The following is a 20,935-nucleotide window of genomic DNA, read 5'->3' on the forward strand; positions in this document are numbered from 1 at the left end:
TCAGCTTTTCAACAATCTGGAGAGCAAGGGAAATATTAAAAACTGCCATTTTATGAGATAAGGGAGGGTTAAAGTATTTGTCTTAAGCTTTTTCTTATTTAGTATGGTGTATAGAAAATACACCAATTCTATTTTTGCTCCTTGACATTTCCATATACTGGATATAGACTTTTTCCCAACCAAACATGAAGCCTCTGATACACAAGAGATAAGGCTTAACCAAGAGAAAACTGTCTGCAATGAATCTGTTGTTTTCTCTTTTTTTTTCATTCAGACTAGCTCATTCAAGTGCCCTACTCTTGATGCCATATTCTTTGTCAGGAAGGATAACTGAACCTACTCTGGAAAAAAAGATGTTATTGCTTAACAGTAATAATGCTTTAAGAAATGTTATTCCAGAAATGTGTTTCTTGTATGTTTCTTTTTGAGATTCCTTACATTCTCATAAACAGTTGTTCATCAGTGTTTTTCACAATACTGCTGCAATTTTAAATTGACATTAATTTCATAGAGAGATGACCTCCTCTAACAATGAGACCCACTGATCATTTCAGGCTATAACTACATTTGGGAATTCTACTATTCCTAGATTAAAACTTTATGGATTAATTTTCATTTATCATTATTTCAAAACTAACACCGTAATATTTTGAAAAAAATATTTAGGAAAGTCATCGCTATGCATCAGAATAATACTGAAATTGGATGAAAACAGAAGCACTGAATAGATAACTTACATACTTCTATCTATGTAGTAAAAAAACTCCAAAATGAAATAAAATAAATGTAAAATCTCTACATGAAACCATTATGAGCCAATCAAGATATTTTCATAATAAGAAATCTATATACATTTCACATTTGTTTTTTTAATTATTAGTTCTATAGCTTTTACTTATATAAACTCTCAAAGTGGTTGACAACATTTAAATCTGAAATACAGGTTTAAAAATGCAATTAAAGTAAGTAAAATTGAACTCAACCAATAACTAAAAGCATGGTGAAAGAGACATGCCTTTACCAAAATATGGGAATAGGAGGGACAAGCATACTATTTGGGAGAGCCTTCCATAATCTTGGGGTCCTCCTCTGTGAATGAAATAAATGAGCTTCTGTGGTGTGGGTGTGAATTTTTTAAAAAATTTGACTTCTGATTTTAAATGCAATTCAGTGCCTCAATCTCTAGAAGGAAGAAAGGAAAAATGTGAGAATCTTGCATACAATTTAGTGAGAAACCTACCGTGTAAAATTTGCTCTATGGCAGGTGTGTCCAATCCATGGCCCACAGGTTGCACGTCTCCCTGGACAGCTAGCCTTTTAACATTACTGTGTACTTTTTAAGCAATATTTATATATATTAACTACATTATATATTTTATATGAGGCCAAAGAGAATTCCTCTTCACTCAAAGGGGCCCAGGGAAGCCAAAAGATTGGACACCCATTCTCTAATGACTCTTGTCTCAAGACATGTAGCCAGGTAGTGGGTATCCATTCAATTGTGGTAGATATTTAAATGTTAAACACTCTATTTGTTCTATTGAATTTTGACGTATCAACTACAGGGAATATTTTAGATAATGACTATATGAAGAGTCCCTTTATAAGAACAGCCAGTACGAATAATGAACTACTTTGGGAAGTTCTTCACAAGTGAAAGAGATGTGGCATTTTTATTCCTTACCTATTGATCCATTGTTTGCAAAGTTAACTCACTGCAGTAATAGTTTATGAAAAAGTAAGTAACCTCATAATTTTATCAAAGTAACTCTGCTCTGAGGCCACTTAAAACAGCTTTTTGTTTTATTATATTAGTTAATCATAACTGATGTATTGAATTCCATATTGGAATATTTAAAAAGACATTGAGAATGAAACAGAGGCATTAGGTTTGTATGAATTTGGAGACATGGGCTAAAATTTTGTCAAAAAGCTGTTTTACTTTCCTTTTCAAAATATGTAAAAAACAATTTGCTTATTTAATCTTTAGAAATAGGCATAAAAAAGTTTGGTATAGTGGTGAAGGTGCTGGCCTAGAAACAGGGGGCTGGGTTCTAGTCATGCATGAAAGCCATTTGGGTGACTTTGAGACAATCACTCTCTCTCAGCCCAACTCACCTCACAGGATTGCTGTTGTGGGAAAAATAATTGGCGGAAGGATTATTGTGTATGTTTGCTGCTTTGAGTTATTTATACAAATAATAAAGGCAACAGTTTTTAAAAAAATGGAAAATATGTTTTGTTTTAAGCTCGGAGTAAAGCAACTCCACTCAAAATATTCTATAGGAACAACACTAAAAACATATTGAATATCCAATTGCAGATAGAATTAAAATGATTTCACAGTTCCAGCAACTGTGGAATTAGCTACTGCACCCTTATTGTTGCGCCCCCAGAATCACATGAATACATGACATCATACAATGAGTGCTAATTCCCATGATTTAATTTTTTAAAAACATTTCTGAACAGATTAAAAATAATTCCTCATAGAAAACAATAGGAATGCAATTGTGCTCTTACCTGGGGGGGGGGGACTATTTAGAATTTGGCATCTAAATCCCCTCTGCTCTTTAATAGAGAGAACAAAGAGACATTTTTTCTCAATTTAGACAAGAACAGCTGCTGTCTTTAATATCCCTTTTAATTAGCACATATCCTGTGTGAGGTATAATGATGCTATGCAAACAGGTAAGGTTTAGTCATGTAGGCTACTTTTCACTTTCATGTTCATGGACTTTGATTCTTTATTAAACTTTAGTAGCATATTTCCCTTTATTCTTATACTTTGGGGGAATGCTTTTACAGTCTAGTCAGTAGTTTTATTACTGTCACAGACCAGTGTTGGGTTACTGTCAAATGTTTTATTATTATTATTATTGTGTTAAGTTTAAAATGTCCTTGTCTAACTGATCATCTGGAAAAGGGAAGGTAAAATGGTCCTACCCAGGAACACCATCTTATTAAAGACCTTTGTCAGTGCTAACATCTTGCTAATTAACAATGTAATATTAATGAATATAATTAATTGAATATGTAAGCCTCTAAATCATTCTCAGAGAATAAACCTCAATGTAGATTGAAATCTCTGAAAGGTAGTGCATATACAATTGTTCCAGAGTTCCTTCTACTGTCCTATGTGCGAGTTCTTAATCTAGAAAAGATTATTTATTCCATATTGCACTTGTAATGCTTAATTTTCAAATACTCACTAACTCTTTCTAGCCCTTGTCCTAATAATGGATTCACTGACAAAATTCACAAATGAATTTTAAACAAAAATTTATACAAGATATTTTCTTAGTTCTGATTTTTTAAAATAAAATAATCCTTGGTCCATTTTTCTGAAGGCACTGACATCCTGCTTACTTAGTAAAATTAAGCAATTGATTTGGCATTGTTCTTTTTCACCCCAGGTATAAGTTACAAGCACAGCAAACGATATTGCGATGTTCATTGCTGAAATGCTGGAAAAATGAAGAAAGGCTTGGGTGATGCTTAATTGCGGATAACTTTAAAACAGCAGCCAGAACTTATATAGATTGTATACACATCTCAAAGATCAACAAAGCAACCAAAACCAGACATCATGTTTATATTTTGAAATTCATCTCAGTAAGCCAGAAGTGTATTGGCACAGCAAACTTTGAGCTAAGATTTTCACAAGTGCATCAACAGTAGAGCATACACATATTTGCATCTCTGTCTGCAAAATTAAACAAAACACAACCCACATGCAATGCACTCAGCAACCTACACGAGCTATTAACTTTCCCATAATAAATTAAAAAACAGCAGTAGCATACTAGGCAAGCTGGTAGGCACGCAGTAGTGAATAATCTTCTTTTGTCTTAACCTCTTCTTTCCTCTATATACTCCACTCCCATATTACGCTATCCAAATTAAACTAAAAACAGCAGAATCATAATTGGTCTCTGCTGCTGTGCTGGCTATGCTGTTTGAAAAGGTTGAAAATAAGGTGGGGAGAGCAACTAAGCACGAGCTACAAAACCAAAATCCAGTTCAATGCTTAAAATAGTTGGAAATGACACTGAATCAGCTAAATTTTGTTTCAATGCTCAGAATAAGGCAAAATATACATTGTGTGTCACTGAGAAACACCTTGCACATGTCTATTTCATGATTTAAAATTGCCTGCAGTTGATTAAAAAAGTAAATATGTTGCAAATTATCTTTCTATCCCATTCATATTCTTCAGAAATGATGCTTAGTTATATGTCCAACCATCTTAAACCAAATTCTGAGCAGCTCACAACCCAAGAATAAAAATAATATATACAAACAAATAAAAGCAATAAAACAACAATTTCTGAGTTAGAAGTGTGAATTATAATTTTGCCACAAGTACCATGTTTGCTTTAGAAAAAACAAGAAACAAGAAAAGCTACATTGCATATACCCAGGTCAATGTATGACTGCTCGTTACATGCCTAGTTAGACATTGAACTGAAACAACTTCAATGTACACTATAATTTAGAATGGATTTCTGAGCTCTGTAATGCAAACAGAATGCTTCTTGAAATCATATGCTATATTTCCAGGGCAAATTCTGAAGCATTGCCAACAAACCCTACAGATCTTTCTCAGAGCAGATTAAGGCTCTTGTTCCCAGCAGATTCTTTAGTGTTTTGTCTGACAATGCATTAAACAGATGTAATTCTTAGCTTTACTTCTTTCTTTCACAGCAAATATTGGCTCCCATCACAGCCAATTCTCCTTGTTACCAGGTAATATCAGAGAGATATTTGTGACAGCACTAAGAAAATAACCAATAATCTTTGGCTTGGAACTAAGGACCATGTTGGACAGAAATCAGAGGATAGTGTAGAGAATAAAATGACCTTGATGAAGATAGGTCAGATCTGTTACCAAAGCAATGATAAGAACACACCTTAAGCCTAAAACAAGCAGAAGGCAATGACAATCAGACCTGCAGGATTCTGTAATTGTAGCCATTCTCAATGAAAAGAGTCTTTCCCTTCTTGTGGTATTGGTTCTTGCTCAGATCTACCTACTGGGGCCGAAAGATCAGTGGCAAATTGCACTATCTAAGCAGACTTTCCATTCGCTTGAGAATCATATATAGTACTAATCCTAAAACATCGTTGTAATTCACTTTGTAGCTGTCATACACATGCACCCAGTCAACCTGGATGCAAGATATTTTACTCACAAAATATTCATTACAAGTTTCACAGCTGGCTACTGAAGTTCAGTTTGGATTCAGGAGAAGAGAGATCTGAATTAGTTCCCTTTTCATTTTCAACAGCTCCACTAGGAAAAATATGTGAATGCAGTAGAAAGAAATGCTTCTTTTGTGTATCTGATCAAAGCTTTCAAATGAGGTCTATGTTATGTTTCAAAGAATTAAAGTCCAGTTTTTATCTATTTGTATTTCAGCTATTTAAATGGCTTCCTACTTCAATTCCTGTAATTATTTCATGAGGCCAATCTGAAGCAGATGGTGCTCAACCTGATGCTCAACAGCTATGGCTGTAATGAGATCCCTGATTCTAGTGCTTACTGATGACACAGTTATAATATTGTGCCTACTTATATTGATGGAATTACCAGTGGATCCAACTAAAAACTTTTCAGGATGATTTAGAAGCCTACTACAGCCAATAACCTGTCTGAGATGGTCACTCTAATGGGGCCATCTTTCAGGAGATTGTTAGTTGGATCCACAAGAAAATCTCAGAGCAAGAATGTGAAGGATGTAGACATATAACTGCTAGTGAAGTCTGATTGTGAGAACAAAAAATAGACAATCCACCACACAGAGGCAACACAGAAAGGGTGTTAGATTTGTAGAAATAAAAGTGGATACTGTTATTCCTCTGGGTAATTGTTATGCAACTTGGTAAGTCTAAACTGTAATTAGCAGTGTTCCTAAAATACAACAAAAGATTGATTCCTAACTGACCTGTTCAAATGTCTATGAAGCTAATGTCTTGGGGAACCTATCAATGTTACATTCAATGTTTACACCTTTAATATGAAGGAATAGCTACTATGACTATGTGTCATCTACCTGCTTGATTGCCAGAAAGATACAATAGATTGATGAACACACGTGCTGTTTCCATGCCTCAATCCGAGAAGCAGGAGTCACTACAACCTGATGATTTCTCTACCATCCTGGCCAAAGAGGGATTCTCGATGAAAAGACAAGTCACATATTCAGCCAGAGACTTAGACATGTGCACAAATTTTGCTGGACATCTGACATCCACCTTGAAGATTCTGTAAAGAAATACACTAAGTTTGAAGTGTATGATTTCCTACGACTGGTACAGAATAAACAACTGAGTTCCAATTCTTCATGAAAGAACTGGGATCAAATGAGAGAGCCTTAATAGTACAACAAAAAGAAATATTTGATGAAACACAGGAAGAACTGGGACAGGATAGCACTCTCTTTATGTTGACTGCTTTAAATTGGGCCTGCCTAGATACTGAGAGCAGCTTCGGTTTAATGTGGGTATGGAGGAAAGCTTCAAGTTAATGATACATTTAATGCTTTCAAACCACAGTCCACCCCCAATCTTCTCCTCTTTCAGAGGAAGCTATGGAGGCACAGCCTATGCAGTCATAGCCACGTAGGAATACCCCCTTCCCTAGGAAATTATATGCTATCTCTCAGTAATCCAAAACTTGTATTGCGAACTGTGTACAGAACTTCATTAAAGTGGCCTAGCCGAATAGACCACCCTGAAAGCGTCAGTGCCTTGCCGCATGTTAATTGTATAGAAGAGAGTTAAGGATAGAAAAGATTAAGGAATCTAATAGCGACAAGAAATTCTCAGAGCATAAATGTGGAGAATATAAACAAGCAATGGATACTAATAATTGACTAAGAGCAGCAAGTTTCTTACACGTATGAAGAGGGTATTGAATCTGAATCAGAAATTATACATTCTGGATCAACTTGCAATATTCAATGATTATCAAGTGGCTGTAATACCTACAAGTCCTAAACTACAGTAAAGATTTTGTTCCTGGACAAGTTATTGAATGTCCTAGTTCAGGGGTGTCAAACAGAAGGCCCGTGGGCCGGATCTGGCCTGCAATGTGATCGGATCCAGCCCATGGGGGCATCCTGGAAAATGTAAGGGGCTGTCATTTTGGCCCAGTCTACCCAATGTGAAGAGGAAACATGCAAGCAGTTTGGGGAGTGGCGTCAAGCTGGCCATGCCTACCCAGTTGGCCACGCCCACCCAGACCCCTGAGATCAACCACAGCCCTGATACAGCCCTCAATGAAAGTCTGACACCCTGTCCTAGTTTATGATTACCTGTCCAATTAATTGTCTTAATTAACTGAAGACACTGGACTTTAACTCTCTGTCTACAATTGTTAATATTCAAACTGATAAACTTTTGAATGTGAATTCTGTTTTATTTTCACTACATAGAATTATTTATCCTATAATTTATCTCCATTCATTTGACTCTTCCTGCAGATCATTACTTACTGATGAAAGTATTAGAATTCTAAATTCACAGAAGAAAGTTAAAAAGTTAGTAAGTGAATAAATAAAAGGCTACCTGCCTACAAGGACAGGGTAGCACTGATCCTGCTCTCCAGCATGCCTAGAGAAAAACGGTGATGGTGTACTGTGGATGGTAGCCCTTGATGTGGCAGAGGACTCACACTTCTAGGTACTAAAAGAGCAGGTTGCGGTGCTTCAAGATAACCGGCCCATGCCCTGTGGCTGTTGTTCAAGCAGCCAAGAGGTGGAGTAGCCTTATTCCCACCACCAGGTTTCCACAAGGCTTGGACTTGGTCCTCAACCCCCATCATACACTTTGGAAGAGCTCTGGAGTTTTTCACAGAGCTGTGCAAACCATGTTACAAAAGCAGAATGGGTTGCTTTGTCACATGGCTGTGTAATACAATTCTGGAAGCACCCACCATTTTCTAAGCAACCACATCCAATGCGCCCACTCAAAAATGGTGGCTGCTTCTCGACTCATCCCAATGGCCACAGGACAAAGCAACCACTTCTGCTTTCCTAACCCAAGTTACAGAGATCTTTGAAAGGTAAGTGAGGAGGAGGATGTGAGGCCTGCTGGGTGTGAAACAGTACCATTTTATAAGACCCATTGTGTCAGTTGCCCTATGGAACAGCCTTGCCCTGGGAGGAAATGGAAGGAATTCCAAATAGGTGCAATTCTGCTGACCTTCCAGAAGGCCATGGAAATCTTGATTTTTCTTTAGGTGTTAGGACCAGGTTGCTAGTGGAGCCTGATATGCATGTTTCCAGGACAGTGAATTGCTTGAGATCCCTTGGCTCTTCATTTTATTATGATTGCTTTTCATTGTATTTTCTGTTCTAATTTTATGCTAGTTTTTGTACTATTATCAACTACCTCAAGTTATTCAGTTAAGATGAGCAGCCACTTAAATATTCCAAATGATTAAGTAAAACAAATCAACTACACCATACCGTTCTAATGTTCTCACAGTGCTGAGATTCTCACACAGGGGGCTTTGAGGGGGAAAACAGAAATACCGTCAAAGTGAAGATATTCTATTTATTCTGCCAACATAAACAACAATGCAGAAAAATAGCGTATGGCAGTACCTGGGAATGCTGAGAGGGATTAACAGGAATTAGAAAATAAATAGGCACTCTTAAGGCAGAGCAAAATATTTGTCAAGTTGTAGAAGTACTCATGTATGGGAATTTTAATAAATATTGGGAACATCCAAAATATTGACTAGAACACACCTTGGCTCCATGCATCACTGAAACAGGGAAGACACTAGTAAACGCTTGCAAATAATTCAGACTTTTGTGCCTGTTAACTTCACCAAAGTTAACTGCAAACAAAATATACACCAATCCTCTTTTTAGGACTTGGGGGAGCGGGGAGGAAGGCAAGAGAAAGCCAAACATTTCAGAGAATGATCTCACACTACAAATATCAGTGAATTCATTTCCAACCAGGTATTTTTAATGACATGGTTTTTCTTCAGTTTAGTGTTATATATTATAGCACTGCATGCTTTCCCCCTCAGCTTTATCAGTAAATTATTGTTTTGTTCAAGAAAGAATTCTCAGACAAGAAATACCACAACCCTAAGTTTCATAAAATTTTGGCATGCAGACAAATCTCACCTGCATATAATGTGAGCCAACTTAAATGTTCCTATCATTTCTTAATGTATGTTTAATATCAAAAAGATTATAAGGTACAACAATTGAAGATATTTGGGAGAAATACAACCTATAACAATTCAAACTATGTTTCAACAGCAGCACTCATTATTTCTTAAATATTCAGACACAGATTCTCTTAAACATTTTCCAAATGTTCAATATTACTACTGGCTATATTTACTATATCCATAAATGGCATTCGTAGATTAATTAACATTACTTTTTTTGGGGGGGGGGGTATCAGATACAAAATACAAACACATGGGCTCATTATGTCTGAAATCATTGTACTCACCAGTTGTTTCCACAATGCCCTCTAGGATGACAACAATTTCAAACTGTTCAGTTTGCATGCTTCGCTGAGAAAGGTCATAGAAGGGGCTTTTTGAATCGATCACATGGCAGATTGTAAGTGGCGATACAAGAAAAAGTTGATCCGCCCCTGTGCTAAAACCTACATCCAGTTCAAGTTGATCGAGGGGTAGAAATTCACCTTCAGGAGTTTGCCGAGACTATAAGCAAACATGAAGAAAGAAAAAGAAGTAATAACTAGTATAGTTATTTTCAAGACAATATGACAATAAGTGATATCCATACTACACCATGAATCATCCAAGTCAAATTGCAAACAGTTTAGGCACAAAGTTATTTTATAGAAAAAAGGAAGAAGGCAAAACCTTTTGAGCTCTCCCAGTATTTTCCTACCGGTACTACTAAAAGGTAATTTCTTTTACATGGTTTCCTGCAGACAGCACTTTGTACAAATGGTATCCCTTTCTGGTGGCCTCAATAATATTTATGAAAATGCAGTTGTCTCCCAAAAGGAAACTCACACACAAAAAGTTGTTAATCTACTCTTGACTTAATTAAACTACCATTTGGGTCCAGTTATCTTCAGCAGCTGTGTCAATGAACTAATATACTGTACTATATTATGCTCAAGTGTATCTACATGTATTATTTTATTTATTAAATGTGTTTGTCTTCCATCTCGCTATCACACAACTATTATTATTACTGCATATAAATTTATTGTTGAGCATTGACTAGGATTTTGATCCCATACATTAATTTCTTAGCTAACTGAAGAACTACATAGCCTTTAAATAGTAAATACAAACAACCCTTAAGCAATATTTTGGCTGAATCCTGTGATTTGCTTTCTACAGTCAGAATCTTGAGGCTTGAACTATCATTAGCATTATGTTTTCTGTTAAAATTAGTTTAAATACAAAAATGTTGCCCTTTTTTACTAGAGACTCACTCTTCACATATTCCCAACAAGAAAGTTTCTTGTAACAATAATAATAGTACTTGTGATCCACAAGAAACATATTTTAAAATGCTGTTTATTAAGGTTTGCTGTTCTCATAAAAAGATTCTATGCTACAGAAGGGCAAAGTTTCCCTTCAGTAGCAATAGCACTTAGACTTATATACCACTTTACAGTGCTTTACAGCCCCCTCTACAGAGTCAGCATATTGCCCGCAACAATCTGGGTCCTCGTTTTGCCCACCTTGGAAGGATAGAAGGCTGAGTCAACCTTGAGCCTGGTGAGATTCGATCCGCCAAACTGCAGGCAGCCAGCAGTCAGAAGAACTAGCCTGAAGAACTACATAGCCTTTAAATAGTAATAGCAGTAACAAATAGCAATAACAAAGCCAGGTGTTTTAGAGATTTCTGCCTAGGTTAAGCCTCATAAAGACAACTTTATGTGACTTAGGAGCAGGGGTCTCCAACCTTGGCAACTTTAAGACTTGTGGACTTCAATTCCCAGCAAAGCTGGCTGAGGAACTCTGGGAGTTGAAGTCCACAAGTCTTAAAGTTGCCAAGGTTGGAGACCCCTGACTTAGAGCTATATCCTGGTCTGGGAATATTGAAAGCTAGATCTTATTCACTGGATAATAATGCTAAGTTCTACTAAGTTCTTAACTCACATAAAGCAAGCTGTGAAAATGTGAAAGCTTACCATGATACAATAATTGCATGTGGCCTAACAGCTGAAGCTCAATCCAAAAAAAAAAAAAAAGGAATTATTTGATCAGTAAACAACTTAATATTATTGGAAACACAGCCTACGAGACTACAAACTGGGTTTTTTTTCCTACCTAAATCAGCCTATGGAATAGGATCATTCTGAAAGTCTCAACACCTATAGAAACTAACCGGGGTGGGATTCTACCAGTTCGCACCTATTCACTAGAACCAGTTAACATTCTAAGCAGTTTGGAGAACCGGTTGTTAGAAGAAATTACTGGCCTAATCCTGTAAGGAAGGCAGGAAGGAAACATTCTGGTATTGCTTACAGAAACTGCCACTCCGTTAACCCTTATTACATTCTTGGCAGGACTAGACTTCCTGTCTCAGGAACCTCTCTGGAATTTTTTTCCCTCCTTTGCTGGTACTTTGCTTGTGTGGAGTGACCATTCAAAGTTACAATGGCAATGAAAAAAGTGACTTTTTCACGCTTACAACTGTTGTCATGAGAGTCCAGGCAAGGAGATGCGTGCCTCGATGTGAGTGATATTGAGTTGGCCACACCCAGCCAATAACATGACCACCAAGCCATGTCCACCCAGTCACATGATGACCAAGCCACGCCCACCACCTAAGCCACAGCCACAGAACCGGTTGTTAAAATTTTTGAATCCTACCCCTGAAACTCACAAGCTTTATTTTTTATTTCTGATTTAGTGGCTGATCTAAGGAACAAAAAAGTAATCTTATGTGCCAATTAAAACAAAAGTATTAAGACTGAACAAATACGCATGCAAGATTAGATCCAAATACTGGAGTAGTCTCAATATTACGCAAATAAACGTTCATACTATCTTCACCTATATTCTCTCCTACCACATGAAATGCCCCCTCAAAAACCATCTGGAAGTTGTTCCAAGAAAAAGAGAGGGGGGACATCTATTGTACAGACGGATTCGGTTCTTTTAATAAACATAATTACATTTGCAATGGAAGGGTATGTATCTATTCAAAAGGGTAAGCCCGGGTATACAAGTATAGGACTGAAGCTTTAGTCATATCTATAGTAGAGAACACTTGAAATTAATGGTAGGGGTTACTAAAGATTAACGTGCTATTAATGTATAACCATATCTAAATCTGCATTAGTTAAAAATAATTGCCAAAATGACAATTGTGTATGAACCTCAGCTAAAATACAGCTATTTCTTAATTGGACTCGCTTAATGTAATAAACAAAATATGTGCAGAGAAACAACTTTATATTATTTATTGTGGGATAAACTTTTAAAATGTCCAGATACTTACGTATTGGCCAATATTACTGATATATTAAATATACTTATTTGGAACTTAGTTGTTTCAGTAAGAACTCCTAGAAATTATGCTTAGGACAGGAATGGGCTGTAATCTGAATGTTATTCTATAACATTTTGCAGATGAAAAACTCTGCTGTAATAAATTATATGAAATCTGGAATTCCATAAATCTCCAAATACTATCAGAACATTATACATACTGAGGCCTATACTTAAAATATCAAAGTTTTAAATTTTGGCACTCTATGCTGTTGTCAGGAAAGAAAGCCATGAAAGTCACTTAACAGCTTTTATTAAACAGCCTAATAGCAAATACAGCCAGATTAGCATAGTGGCGAAGGCACCTGGCTAGAAACCAGGAGAGTCTGAGATCTAGTTCCAACCTTAGGCATGAAACGAGATGGGTGACCTTGAGCAAGTCACACACTGTCAACTCTAGAAAGAAGACAATGGCAAGCCACTTCTGAAAAACATTGGCAACAAAACAGTAAGGACTAATCCAGGAGATCAATCAATACTGATTTGAAGGCACAAAAAGTAACAAGAACAAACAAAAAAACCCAAACCAGCATCCAGAATAAAATACGAACATGTTTTTATGCCTTTTTATTACATATGTCTACATTAAGTATTTTAAACATGAAATGCTTAAGATATACAGCATTGATTTCAGAGACATCTATAGAATTTTGCTGTTAATTCATTTTGTTTTCAATCTGCATTTCATAGGAAATGAGTATCACAGAATGGCCTATGACGAATGATATTTGATAAGTTAGAGAAAAAAATGTACCTTTCTCGTTAAGAGGAATGGAATATAAGTTGTTCCAAAATATACAGAATTATTACATTTTTAATCTTTTTTTCTCAGGAAAATTATAAAAAATAGCAATTTTAACACTATATTTAAAAAATGTTGAAAAATAATTTAATGCGACCTATGAGTTATCTCTGAAGTTTCTCAGGCTGAAACATTGTTCCGTGATTTCTTCATATATTATATATTAGATTAACTTGTTTTACCCAGAAAAACAAGCTCAGTAACACAACAATCAACTGAGGCAGCTAAGATCATCATGGATAGCTTGTCAAAGGACTAGTGAATTAATTTATCTGCTCCACAGCACATGATATTGTAACTTGTCATCACGGTGCATTTCGCTATTCATTCTGATACTTATTTTATTTTGATTAGTTTTATTGCTTCTGGTATCACTATTTAGTAAGAATAACAGCCTTTATTCTAAATTACTATCTATTATTAATCTTAAACTAATACAGTTAACCAAGAGATAGATTTAATTTACAAAGAAAAAAGAAATACAAATACATGTTAAAATTAGCTCAAAGCTCTTAATTTTATATTAGCTAGTTTTGAAAAATCTTTTCTTCTTCAGTCTTTTTCACATAGTTTTCAGCACTTCAAGACTTTGAAGCCACAGGACAATACTTCATTTTCTCTTTTAAAAAAATCTGTAAATTCAAAAGCTTCAAAGAAATGAATGGCAGCTGCCTTACCAAAATACATATCCAAGTCAATAAGGTCAAGAGGTTTGCAAGAGGATGATTTTCCATAAATGTGCTAGAGTAGTCTTTTCCAGCCTGGGCACTTTCAAACTATATGACTCCAATTTCCAAAATTCCTTAGTCAACATGATCATAGCTCATAATCCTGAGAACTAAAGCCTACACATCTGGAAGGCACCGCAATTTTGGAAGGATAACTTAAACTATATCTCATCCACGCAGGCTGTAAATCTGCATTCTGACATCCAGGAGACAAGATTATCTACTCCTGGAACAAGGATTACCCTGGGTTTTTTAATAGATGAAAAGTTGCTGGACCTATTAGACACAGCTTTAAATAAAAGACTGGATTCAAACTTTAGAAAACATAAACGTGCTATAATTAAAGGAAAAACTATTCACACTGTCCTTTGTCTCTCCATATATTTATTTACAAATATATGGAAAGAGATAGGTTTTGCCTTATCTTATGACTTCTCTTACCACAGTTTGTTAAGTGAATCACTGCAATTGATAAGTTAACCACCCGGTTGTTAAGAGAATCTGGCTTCCCCATTAATTTTGCTTGTCAAAAGGTTGCAAAAGGTTATCACATGACCTTGGGACACGGCAATGGTCATAAGTACGAGCCAGTTGCCAAGCATCTGAATTTTGATCGCATGATCATGGGAATGCTACAAATGTTGTAACTATGAAAAATGGTCATAAGTCACTTTTTTCAGTGCTGTTGTAACTGAGCGGTCGCTAAGTGAACTGTTGTTAAGTTGAGGACTACCTGTACATGCATCACAAACTCCTTAGTTCTTTTTGGTAAGCTTCACCTACCCCCTAAATAAATTCCGCATTTTTTTTTTCAGATTTAGATTTTCCTCTTGCCAAAAGTCAGCCACATATTATGGAATTGTTAGCTTTGATACCCTAATTGTCATCCGTAATTATTTTTCTGAATTGGTATGCTGTACTATAGGAGTAGTTCAGCATTCACAAATCGTAAGCAAGTCATTTTATGCACATGCTGCTTCATGTTAAGGAATATACTTTATATTTTCTAGCTGCATTATATAAAATAGAGGCAGTACATTATGTCATTACTCATTCATAATGCTTTGCGACTAAATCCGTATCTTTCCGTGGTTACATAACAGCATAAGAGAATACACAGAGACTTTTAAAGATACATTTAAATGTGATACTGTTTAAATGATGCATATACATTTTTAAAGTTCTGTAGGGTACAACATTTTCCTGTATAACTGATCACATTTGCCACCTTATTTACTCAATCAAATAAATCACATGTAAAGACATATCAAAGTTATAGAAAAGATCAACTTTATAATGTATAAACCAGTAGGGTAATTAATGTACAATGCAAATTTGATCTGGGGGAAAATAGTTAATTTAAACTTAGGTCTGGGATAAATACTGCAATCTGTTTTTATAATTAGTTGTTACAACCTAATGAAGAAAGTCCATTCCACGGTGCATATATTGGTGCCTTGAAAAGATTAGAATCTTTTCATCTAATCACTAGATGAATACTAATAAGGATATTTCACATATCATTTGTTATCATTTTAAATTAAAAGTACTGATAAAGTTAGTAGTGATGGCTACTATGCACATTAGTGGGATTTCCTTATATAGCATTTATAATAAAATACCTAAAAATTCTAAAAGCAAATATTGTAATACAAAGGACAACAGAATGTTAATTTTTGAACCTCTTTCTGTTGTAAGTGACAAAAAGCTATCTGTGCTATCATTCATTAAATATTATTGGAGTTTAGGTAAGGAAAACAAATATCCTTAATTTCTCAAAACAATTTACCTTTATTCAGAAAAATATAAGGTAAACTTTGCTAACTGTATGAGTTCTTGACCAAACTAGTTGTTTATCACACACCACATACATTGTAAATTAATGACTTCCACCTCAGTGTTATATGTCATTATTCACCATAAATCACTAAGCACATTTGGAAGTCAGAGTTAATTATCAAAAAACAAAACTCCTAAATATCTCACTCAAGAAAAAAGGATCAGACAGCCTAGCTGAATATATAATAGAATCTTAAGTTAATGAAGTCAAAGAATTTGCCCTAATTTAAAATAGTAACAATGCATTAAGTATCAACCAGAATTTTTATCATTTCTAAGGGAGTTTCTCTGCATAAGGCAGTATTTTATCTTATTAAAAGAATCTTCCAGTACAAAAATCAGTCTTCAAAAATCAGAAAAACTACAGTAATAACAAGAAAGAGGAAACACCAGGTTCCCCTCAAGGTATTTTTATACTACAATATGAAAACATAATCTATGTGACAAAACTGTAATGCAAATGCATGGTTTTTGTTAGTTCAAACTCTTTTTCCACAGCAGCACATCCACCAGTGTTAACATTAACCATATATAGTCTAAAGCAGTTTGAAGCTGGCATAATTGCAAAGCACAGTCTGGTGTTTCAGAATAAGAGAAGAATTTATCTCCTATGTATCAGCAGGAAGGAGGAGCATATCAACCCACAGAGTTGTCCTCACAACCAGGAGATAAGGCAGCATTGTGTTTCAGCAAAGCTGAAACATGAACTGGCCTTGCTGAGACATTTTACTTTTAAACAGTTTATACCTATGACCTATAACACAAGTTTCAACAGGTGACAGTAATAGATCTGTATAGCACTTTAAATAAACTGTACATAATAGCCACTCAGGAGACTATATCATTTGATCACATTTGGACTAAGAAATCTCAGCAGTCGAAATAATGTTTAATCTTAAAACTTAATGGCTCTTGAAAGAAATATAAGGTCGTGACATCACCATACTGAACCTTAACAAATATATGTAATGTACAGAACTTAAAAGAATTAAGTACTTCAGTCATACTGCCTGCACACTTCATGATCAATATTTCCAATGGAATAACTGAACCTTAAAAAGTCATGTTCATTTAATAAACAGCACCAATCTGTCCACTCTTGAAGGCAATGTCTCTTCTCTTTTATTTATAAAAGGAGATGGATAGAACTATTAAACAGAATTTTGCAAAAAGAAATAAGTACAAGTGGTTTAATCAAGAATTTAAAAAGACAACTTGTGCTGGTAAAATGATTGTACTTCAGACTATAATTCAGAAACCAGAAATATGAAGAAAGCTTTAATTTAAAGGCTGAGGACTATATAAAAAAATTAACTTCAAATCATTAGCAGGTTGAGGAGTTGCTACTGTACTGAAAAAGAAGGGAACTGAGCCACAGATGCAGGAAATCATGATTTTAAAAAGGAAACTAGAGGAGAAGCAATGCAACAGATTAAGGAAAAATGGATCATAGAAAGATGCACATCGGGAGACATTGCCTCATAGGAAATAGCAATGCAAATACTATGAAAATATAAAACTCAAGCACAAGAAATATGCTAAGAGTTCTCTGAAAAATATAGGAAAGAAAATCAAACTTGTCCTTGCGCCCTGTCTCAATCATGGAATTTTGTAGTGTTCCTGACAATTATCCTAGCTTATTCACTTGCGTCTTCTAACGTTTCTATTTAATTTTTATTTAAAAACAAAATGAGGTGGCACTTAGAAAAACACGTACTGTATGTAGTTTGAGTGGAACCCTGTTAAGAAAGGCATGGAAGCATGCACCTTTAAACTGGAAAACAAAAATAAAGAAAAGATATAATAGTCCATATGATTAGAACTGAAGGCAAGAAAGCTTGAACTTACTTTGAGAAGTTTGCAGCGGATCTGTGCAGAAACCATGTGGCTGTTGCGAAGGTTGCCCACCCTGAACATGAGGGTAAGTTTGCCATCCCTCATGGATATGGCAGCATGTTCACTGAACATCAGTGTCTCCGCCCGTTTTTTAGGTTGGGACATCTTGATAAACATACAGCCTATAAGAAAAGCATCCACAATGGAGCCCAAGATGGACTGGAAAAGAAAGAGGATGATTCCCTCCGGGCATTTGTCTGTAATGTATCTGTAGCCATACCCAATAGTAGCCTCTGTCTCTATGAAGAAGAGGAAGGCAGAGGGGAAGTTATAGACGTTGGCAACACACGGGGTATATTTCTCATCGTGGGCTTTGTTCAAGTCACCCCGTATGTAGGCAATGACCCACCACATGGAGGCCATGAAAAGCCAGGCCACAGTGTAGGTGAGGATAAAGATGAAAAGGTTCCAGCGCCACTTGAGGTCCACCAAGGTGGTGAACAAGTCCGACAGATAGCGGCTCGTCTCGCTGCCCAGGTTGCCATGCTGCACGTTACACCTACCATTCTTGTCCACAAACCTCTGGCGCTTTTTCTTGTGGGCCGAGCCCTGCTGCTGGTGGAAGCCCGACCCGCTGGACGAGGTGGTCACTACTTGATAATCGTCCCCAAATTTCCTTCGAAGTGCAGACATAATACCAAGAGGGCAGCCAGGGTCTCCAAGACCAAGAAGGCAGCCAGAGTCTCCAACCTGCAGTGGTTTGCCAGAGGTGAGAAACGGATTACTCTGCTTCCCTTTTCCTTTCTAACCCTTCCCCTCCCTTCGGTTCTCTCTCTCCCTTCTTTCCTCCACCACCCCCTGTCCCCTTCCCTCTTTAACTTTGGAGCTCCCTCCCCCCGGTTTCCAAAATTCGCCTGGTTCTTCGGGGCCACCAGCCTGCTTGCCTTTTGGGCTCGAGAGGGCAGCCTTCCGGGATGCCCCTTCCCACTCGGAGCCAGGACGAGCCCGCGTTAGAGAAGCCCCATTTTCGGCGGTTAACCTTCCCTGGCGCGCCAATCGGCCATCCCTGGAAGTTCAGAAAGGTGGCCCGGAGGAGAAGAGAGGAAAGAAGGCTGGTCGCCGCGCAAAGTAGCCGCAGTCAGTCAGACGGGCAGCAGCCGCCTTCGGGCGCCGATTCCTCTCCTCAGCGAGGAGCGGGCATGGCACAAAGGCATCGCTGGGCAGAGCTCGACGGCGCTCCTTTCTCCTGCCAAGAAGCCCCCAAGAAGAGCCAGCCCAGCGAGCAATTACAGCCCCGGCTCCACCGTAGCGCCCTTCATGCCTCCTAGCCGGCTTCGCGCCTAACCGCAGGCGCCCCCCTTTGACAGCAGCAGCAGCAGCAGGAGGAGGAGGAGGAGGAAGATGCGAAGGAGCCCCCCGAGCTGAGGGAAAGCCGCCGCCAGAGCGTCAACCTTGGGCGGCGAGCGGCTGCCTCATTGCGCCCGAGGACTTACTCGGCGGGTGCGGGTCGGCGTTGGCGCGGCTGGCCCCCGGCGGGCTCCGGGAGAGGGCGTGCATGTGTGTGTGTGTGTGGGGGGGGGAAATCTCCTCAGCCTGCCTTTCAACCACGGCGGGGGACAGCCATGGCTCTTCCGCGGTTTGCCATATCTCGTGGCTTCTTTTGCTGCTATAAATCTCCAAGGGGTAGTTCGATCCCCGGGCGACAAGCCGGTAACTGAGGCGTGGGGGAGAGAGAGAGAGAGAGAGAGAGATCCTTCCTGAGCAGGCTGTGCAATTCTTTCCCCCTTTTTCCCTTCCCGGTTTTTTGTTGTTTTGGTTTGGTTTGTTGTTATTTTTCTCCCCTCCTCCGAGATTAAGAACTAAGAGAAATTGCAGGCATGTAATAATCCACCTTGCTCCTGTGCTCTGCTCTTCAGCCCGAAGGGGACGGCGCTCTCGGGGCAATTTTTCTCCCACACCCCACTTCCCCGTGCTATAAGCGGGAGGCGGGAGTTGGCGACGCTGGTTGGGCGCTGTAGCGAGGCGGGAATAGCGGCAGCTGAAGGCGGCTCAGGGGCCGGGTGTGAGTTAATGCATGCGGTGATCTGCAGACCTTATGTTTCAGCCCCGCCTGTCCCTCGTTTTCTTTACCCGCACCCCGCCTGATTTTGCACCTCCATTTCGCTCGCCAACGCCAACGGCGACGGCGGCGGCGACAAAGGGTACCGCTACCACAGAGCCAATGAGCCGCGCAAGCCCCTCGGTTGAACACACAGTTTTTTCCCCTTCTCCTCCTTCTTCAGGCGTCGCCATCTCCCCCACATATAGCGACAGCTGCTGCCACTAAGGAGGAGAATGTGCCAGCTCTAATATTACTGCATGTAAGCTTTCAAAAACAACCACAAAACTAACGGACGCTGTCTGGGGCTTTGGTTCGTAAAAGAATTTAGCCCGATATAATAATTGGAGTGGGTGTGGGTTCAAGTCAAATGTTGCCTTAAAAACAGATTCTGCCACTTGGGTTTTGTTTTTTTAATGCTTGAGAAAATAGTCTTTTTTTTCTCTAATCCCATTAAAGGAGGGAGGAAATGCTGCAAATTCTGATAGCGCTGCAGCTGCTGCCCAGCTCCAAATCATAAAAGAATCCTGCTCACCTGTTCCTCTGAAATTGCATAATACCTCTTATCCGCCACACTAAAATGCAGTTAATTTAAGAGAGTGCTGAAATATGGTCTGTGAGATGGAGCATCTGGAATGGAAAGGAAACAAAGTTGGCAGATAGATCCTCACTTCCGCCACAGGTAATTTAAAAAAAAGATGAATGCAAAGGGAAGAATTGGAGGAGACGCCAGCATTGGCAAAAACTTTTGCATTAAACTGAAAACATATGGTGCAACGATAAGTGGTTTCTGGATTTCTTTCAAAAAATTTAACATCTATCAAATATGAATCTTTTTCAGTGCAATTCTCTCTGTGCCTGTGGGACATGCTCCCAAGGAAACACACTGTCATCTTTACTTTAAAAAAAAAACTTTCTATCTAAAATTGAAAATTGCTGCATACTCCATTCCCAGTTCTTAAATTAGATACATTTCAGTTTAAAAAATACAGTACAGATATAATCAATGAAAGGTTTACATAATTTGATAGTTATGTTACAGGAAGCATAAAAATACATAAGTGCAAATCATAAACCAACAAAATGTCATCACTCCTCTACAAGAA

The 20,935-nt window shown here is 37.8% G+C and overlaps 1 protein-coding gene across 1 annotated transcript in view; it reads right to left on the bottom strand.

The window, feature by feature from the left end:
- The window catches only part of KCNJ3 (potassium inwardly rectifying channel subfamily J member 3), a 104,036-nt gene extending 83,709 nt beyond the window's left edge, over positions 1–20,327 (bottom strand). The window contains exons 1-2 of the mRNA XM_026697212.2: positions 17,744–20,327; positions 9,487–9,703 (exon numbers count right to left, since the gene is read on the bottom strand). Of these exons, the coding sequence (XP_026552997.1) occupies positions 9,487–9,703; positions 17,744–18,424 (898 nt within the window). The 5' untranslated portion in view covers positions 18,425–20,327. The remainder of the gene's footprint in view (positions 1–9,486; positions 9,704–17,743) is intronic.
- Positions 20,328–20,935: the final 608 nt, after the last annotated feature.

Source organism: Pseudonaja textilis, chromosome 1, assembly GCF_049901715.1.
Source record: "Pseudonaja textilis isolate UNSWEBS1 chromosome 1, rPseTex1.2, whole genome shotgun sequence".
In the NCBI taxonomy this organism is placed as follows: Eukaryota; Metazoa; Chordata; class Lepidosauria; order Squamata; family Elapidae; genus Pseudonaja; species Pseudonaja textilis.